Here is a 7,362-nt window from a genome sequence, read left to right as displayed (position 1 = left end):
TATTAGACCAGTACCTGTTGGTTATTTTCATTGATCTTAAGTCTTTGCTGGTAGAATAATCATCCACCATTATCACTTGCTCAAAAGTAACCAAAATATTATTTTATTGTTCCCTTATGCCCATATTAGGAAAAGCATAAACCACAGATTTAATATTTCCATTATATTTGTTGTGACAGGATAATTCATTTGGCAGAAATATATTGGGTATCAAAATTTCCCATGGGAATGACATTGAGAAACAAGGACCAAAATTTGGCACACTGTGTAATACAAAATGTCTCTGATTTCTGAAGCAGAGTATGAAGGCAGATATTCTGTTTGCTTATGCCTGAAAATCCAATTAATGCATCTTTGTTAATTACATACACACACACACACACATCTTCTTCTATCTGAAACCAAACTTTAGAATTAATTTTGATATTGCTAAGTTTTTTTGTGTGATTTTTTTAAAATTATAAAACAAATATACAACTTGGAATGGATTTGAGGCAAATTGTGCCAAAAGCAGATTTTCTTTAAGTGGCTAAACAAAGTTTAAAAGAGGAACAATAAAAGAAAATGTTTTTGGTACAGGACCGGCAGTACAAAAAAATAGTGTACTACTGCTTGGATAATACACTCGTTTTGCAGCAGTGCAACTTCAAGTACATATTGTTGACTTCCCATAGTCCATACAGAGTTATAACTTCACACTTTAACAACATGCCGACAGTTCCTAAAAGAAAACTACTTTAAAAAAAAGGCATAAACCAGATTTGACCCTCCTTTGACCAATGCCGTGTAAGTTTAGATGTGCAGAAGGACTTAAATATATCCAGAGTAGGCCACATGCAGCAAGTTACTTGATCAACTTTTTAAGACAAAGTTTCAGAACAATGACAGTAAGAGAAAGGAAGAAAACATGGAGGAATGAAGTCTTAATTTCTATTAATGCATATTCTTTTGACAGCAGGGGAAAACCTTTTACAGACAAGTTACAAACAAAGCAAAGGCAAAAAAGCAATTCTGTACAAGAAATTTAACACATTCTGTACGTCTTCACTTTGCTGTCATCCTTTGTACAAGCTCTTCGTAGTTTACTTGACCATCACCATTAATATCTGTTTACTGATCATTTCACCAGCCTCTTCATCTGTTAACTTTTCTCCAAGGTTTGTTATCACATGGCAAAGCTCTGCTGCACTAATATACCCACTGCCATCCTTACCAAATACTTCTCCAATTTCTTCCCTAATTTCTTCTTTACTGTCTGTGTCTTTCATTTTCCTTGCCATCATAGTCAGAAATTTCAGGAAGTCAATTGTGTCACTACCATCAGCATCTACTTCATGAATCATGACCTGTAACTCTGCTTCTGCGGGATTCTGCCCAAGAGACCTCATTACAGTTCCCAATTCCTTTCTTGTTACAGTTCTGTCACCACCCTTGTTGAATAGTGAAAAGGCTTCTTTGAATTGTGCAATCTGTTCTTCAGTCAGTTGGTCAGCCTCGACGATCATTGAACTGGCCTCCACTAAGGTTTTATCTATCATCAATCAGTGGAGTTTAAAGGATAATTTGCCATCTAGAGAATGATTTGTCAGTTTTATTCAAAGAACAAGAAAGGTTAGATATCAAAAATAGAAGGAAGCCAAAGTAATGTAAGTAGTGAAAAGAGTAAAAATATGTAAATATTCATCAAATAGGGACCCATTAGTAGATTCTGATACATTCATAAAACAGACAATAAGTAGCCAAAAGCAAATTTTTATATATATTTAATTTTTCAGATATTAAAATAATCTATCATATCAATTTATCTAACTGGTTATATCTGCTAGATAAGATTACACATTGAAATAAAAGTTGTATATATATATATATGGATAACATGTATGTATAAATTGCATATAAAATTACATAAATATCAAGTATATATATGAAATATGTGTGTGTGTGTATATATATATATATAAACAAAAAAAAGAAATTATTATGAGTTTTTTTAATTGGATTTTCCTCTTTTTCTGAATTCGGGATTTAAGTTACTGCTATTTCCTGAATCCTGCTTTATCTAATTTGTGAGAAGGAAGAGATGGAAGCTCAGGCATTGTTACTATCATGTGTTCCAAATTATCAAAAAACATAGATTATCAGCATCCCTTGTCACTTTTCAGTCCTAGGATATTTGGAACTCCCAAACTGCTGCCAAATAAAGTTGATATCCTGGTAACCTGCTGTATAGGACTAATCTTTGCTTGCTTGAGAGCAAGCTTGACTCTTTCATTATCAACCCAAGTAGTCCTCATTAAATAAAACATCAGTTTCAAGGAGGTTTATTTTTTCCCACTTATTTCCTGATGGCTCAAAATTGTTCTTTTATGCACTTTATCAAAATGGCTCTTTTGTGCAATTTTATGTGAAATTGCTGAAAATATCTTTTACTATATTAATTGATGAAAGGGCTGAGATGTGCACAGCTTATCTCCCTTATTTTTCTTAACACCTTTCTGTGTGATGAAAGGTAGAAGAAATAAGATGGTGGGGGAGCAGATTCCATCAGACTGAGGTTTGGAAATATGGAGAGGAAGATCCTCCAAATCCTTGCTTTACTCTTGAAATCCATTTACCATGTTATCTTGTTGTCTAACTGCTTGTCTATTTCTTAAGTGAGACACTTCATCCCTTTATAAAACAATCTAGCAAAATTTCAACGGGAATGTTGACTTGTCACTTTTGTTGCCAGATCACTGGATAAAGAGATAAAGGGGAATTGAAATTGGATCTGACATAGAACATGAGATCTTGGCTTTTAGGAAAGAAACTAGGAAAGCTGAGTGAGTTGAAAATGACTTTAATTCCTTAGCTTTTTTCTTTAATTACAATACATTTAACTTCTTTTATTTGGTCCTTATAGAATGCCTATAAAATTCATAGATTTTTATTTTACTTTATTTGTGCTAGATGCTATTTTTCTGTTCTAGAATTATGAAGATATACATAGTTAATTTACTTATAGTTTCTTTTGTTCCAGACATCAGATATTTTATATTTGTTACTCTAACAGTCATACTCTTATCCACATTTTATATATGGGGAAACTGAAGTTCAGAGGACTTAAATGCTTCATCGATCCATCCAGTGAGGTACAGCCAGAAATATGATCCCAACCCAAGGAGCTGATAAATATGAGTGCCACTAAGCAGTGGGAAATTATAGATTAGTCTAAAAATTAAAACATGGAACACAGTCATAAAGTTGGCAACCTATTTTATTTTGTCCAGTGAGACATAAAATAAAAGCAATTACCTTTTCTTTTTACCACAATTTAATTGTCAAAGAAAGTCTTTCCATCATAGAAAAGTTGGTGCTTAATTCTGACATTTTTCACCAAGGGCCAGTGACAACTTCCTCAAGGAATGGCACTGCCATTCCTCCGTGGAAATGTAATTTGACAACTCTTGCTGAAAGACAAAGATCTTTTACTAAAGACTTTCAGATTGATAAGGAAAGGCAGATGAAAGAAAAGTCATTCATTCAAATGTATCTCACTCAGAGTTCAGTCAACTCCATCAGGGTTGGGAAAAGGAGATGGTAGTTATCAAATGTATATCAAAGAAGAAGAAAGACATCTGAAAGAGATTTGAAAGTTGGTCACAAGTTGGGGCACTGTAAGCAGGCATGGTGGTATATTATTCTCAAGTATTACACATGGTAACCCAGCCTGTATGTGGTCAAGGCAGGGCTCAAATAGCCCATGTCTGCGTTGCTTACTCTATTGCTGTGCACTATTAGAGATTCTACTAGTTCTTTTATGAAAAAGTTGCTGCTAACTTGAGAAGAACTAGTTGGAGTATAAATTTGTTGCATTTAGACATTCTAATTTCATCGAAAAAATTAAGATATTAGATGTATGAGTGTGGAGGGTGAATACAAGAAAGAGAGAACATAGATGTCGATATCACCATCCAGTAGAGGAGAGGTGAGCCAAAGCACAAATACATAGAATGTTCTAAATAACAGAAGTTAACTGTATACATCGTATCAAACAAGATCAGTGTTGGCTAAAACCTGAACACGGTAACTGCAGGCAAGTCTAGCAGTGGTTAGAGTTGGACTTGAATATTTTCTTCCTTTACCTCTGTGTAAAATTGGGCTATTTACTATTCTTGAGTTTAATAATTTTGTATTAGCTACAAAAAGTTTTAATATTATCTGTCTTTAAATTTATAGAGGATAAAATTAAATACTATAGATAAAGTATATGGCTTATGATAGACCCTCTCCCTTCAGTGACCCTAACTTACTTTCTTCAACACTTTGAAGAAGTTCCATAACTTTCTCCTCATCACAGAAGACCAGTTTCTCAGGCTGAAAACTGGAAATCAGGACCATTCATTTTATACCAAATTTTTAATGTTTGTGAAGAAGATGAAGGGGAGCAAGGAAAATGCACATACAAGGAACAATCTGAAAAAGACAAAAGTAAACAAATCAAAGTAAAGTTTATCATAGACTTATTGGTTCTTGCCTTGTTTTCCTTTGATTACCAGAAACAAATCACATTCCATTTATCTCACTGTAGGGCCATCCTTGACTCACCCATCTTCTGACTAGGTTGTGATGAGTAAGCAAACAATGGCATCACAGTAAGACTCACTGCACTCTCTTGGCCCTCTCCCAACACCTCCTGACATATGCTAGAATGTTCCTCCCTCCAACCTGTGTTATCTGGTACATGACATATCTTCTCACATTGTTCTCTGAGTGTAGTGATCCCATGTTTCATGATGCTCCATCTTCAAAAGGTTTATATTTCCATCCTACTGATATCAGAAAGAGAATCAGAAATCCAGAGTTAATGATGTAATTCTGGTGATTTGACTATCCTTCCTTATCCTCCCTACACGGCATTTTTAGTTGTCATGACACCTCTGCTATCATTTAATGATGGCCCCAGGAACCAACATATTATGTAGCATTGGGAGAATTTGCTTTGTGTGCTTTGGTGTTGTCTTTGAATTCTAAATTTTATTTGCAGGGGAATATTGAAATAAGAGGTGGAGAAGATCTATCAGTAAGTCATTTGCAGGCTCCTTTTACCTTGGGTAAAATTGTCTCTCATGACACTAAATTTTTCCAAGGGTGTTTTATTTGCATCTGTTATAAACTAAGTGAGTATATTATCCATTTGCAAATAGTTAGATGCTATAATTGGGATTAATGAACATTCAAGTGCTTCTCTTTTCCAGTGATTGAATATAAAACTGTAAATTTGGCTACCTGTACACCCAGCCCAGGGTTGAAGATGCTAAAAATCTCTTAATAGTCTCAAAATCTATTAAGAATATATCAAAGTTACTATAAGCACAATGACTTCACATAAGTATCAAAAAATAATATTTGTAAAATTAATATATCACCCTTGTATAAGAAAATCTGTCTTTCTCTTCCTTATTCAGTTTTTCACCCTAGCACTGCATAATTTCCTTTACTCTAATAGGGAAGTTGATATTCTCAACAGGCATAGAAGTGGGTTTCTGTGATTCCAGAGTAATTATAAATAACACTCTTTTCCACACTGAGAAAATGCCCCAGTTTTGATGATATGATTTATAGTTTCCTATGAAACTCTGATCTCCTGATATATAATCTGGTATCTTATAGATTCCATTTTTCAGTTGACTACTTTCAAGTGCAGTATGGCCACCAGAATTCCATAAATCTATTTTATTCTTTCCTTTACTATTGATTCAGTCAAGACTGTGATTGCAGCCACTCTCAGAATTTTCCTCATTTCTGTTAATGCTGTGGTTGAGCATCTCCCTAAGACATCTCTGTGGTCTAGAAAGTTGTGGAATATTGAATTTACACAATTGTATAAAGCCAGGCTTTGAGACTGTCAGAACTTTAGCTGGAAAATGCCTGATTTCAAGGAGACGATCTAGCAAATTTTTAAAAACTTTTTTTTATTGACGTTTATCATTCATACATGAACATGCATAAATAAGAAGTGTGTAATAAAAGTTGTGAACTTACAAAACAAACATGCATATTTTCATATCAGGGCTCCCATACATCACCCCCCACCACCAAAACCTTGCGATGTTGTGAAAAAATTGTTACAAACTATGAAAGAGCATCATCTAAATTTTACAGCTAATATCTTATATTTGGTGTATTTTTCCCCCAGCCCACCCATTTATTAACACCTTGCATTAGTATTACATATTTATTAGAGTTCATGAGAGAATGTTCTCATATTTGTTCTGTTAACCACAGTCTATCTTCGTCATAAGATTAATTGTGCTATACAATTCCATGCTTTGTACAATCCATTCAAAGTGTACACTCAGTGGCTCTCATATCCATCACTTGGTTGTGCTGTCGTTATCTCAGTCAATTTTCAAACATTTTCATTATTCTGAAAGGAAAAACTCCATACCCCCTTATGCCACTCTATGTTGTCCCTTAGAATTGATATAATATCTTCTTTGCTGTTATTGCAAAATATTACAATATTATTAACTATCATCCATAAGTTACATTACTTGTAATTTTCCTGTGTAAAACCATGTTCCTAACACTGTGTAAAATAAGATTCTTATTCTATTAACCACAATCTTCATCTACATTCAGAATCACTATATTACAGAGTCCCTAGATTATTCTCTAGCTTCCTTTCAATTGAAATATTATATCCACCAATTACCACTTTTAGCCATAATCACATTTATAAATCAGACTGTTAGTTATACTCATGTAATGTATTACAATCAATTCTGTTCATTTCCAAACATTTACAATAAACCTTATTAAAAATTCTACATACAAAAAAATTCTACATGTTAAACATCAGCTCCCTTTCTTAATCCACATTCTATTTCCTAGTAACCTATACTAGTTTATCTCTGTGAGTTTACACATTGTATTTAGTTAATATTAGTGAGACTATATAATAATTGTCCTTTTGTGTCTGATATTTCACTCAACATAATATCCTCTAGGTTCATCCTTGTCATATGAATCCTGATTTCATTTCTTCTTACAGATGAATGGTATTCCATTGTGTGTATATCCCTCGTTTTGTTTATCCATTCATAAGTTGATTGACACTAGGACTGGCTCCATACTTTAGCAATTGTGAATATTGCTGTTATGAACATCATCAGGCAAATATCAGTTTGTGTCCTGATACCGCATAGTTTAAAAAAGGAGAATTGAAAGGCCTGCATAGTTAAATTACTACAGATGCTGTTCAGGATATTTATGTCCTAATGTGTCCTTTTCATTAATTTTAATAAAATACCTCTTTATTTTAAGGGTAGAGAGTATGGTGGATGTGTTCATTAGTGACAGTTAAAAAGGTCATGTATC

The 7,362-nt window shown here is 33.6% G+C and overlaps 1 protein-coding gene across 1 annotated transcript; it reads right to left on the bottom strand.

Annotated features, from left to right (window-relative positions):
• Positions 1-1,082: 1,082 nt before the first annotated feature.
• On the bottom strand, positions 1,083-1,538 carry LOC101426654 (calmodulin-alpha-like). Its single transcript, XM_071208673.1, has one exon. It carries the CDS (start codon positions 1,536-1,538, stop codon positions 1,083-1,085), a length of 456 nt encoding a protein of 151 aa, XP_071064774.1.
• Between the last annotated feature and the right edge of the window lie 5,824 nt (positions 1,539-7,362).

Source organism: Dasypus novemcinctus, chromosome 17 (assembly GCF_030445035.2).
Source record: "Dasypus novemcinctus isolate mDasNov1 chromosome 17, mDasNov1.1.hap2, whole genome shotgun sequence".
Lineage (NCBI taxonomy): Eukaryota > Metazoa > Chordata > Mammalia > Cingulata > Dasypodidae > Dasypus > Dasypus novemcinctus.
This window is presented reverse-complemented; position numbering and strand designations above follow the sequence as displayed.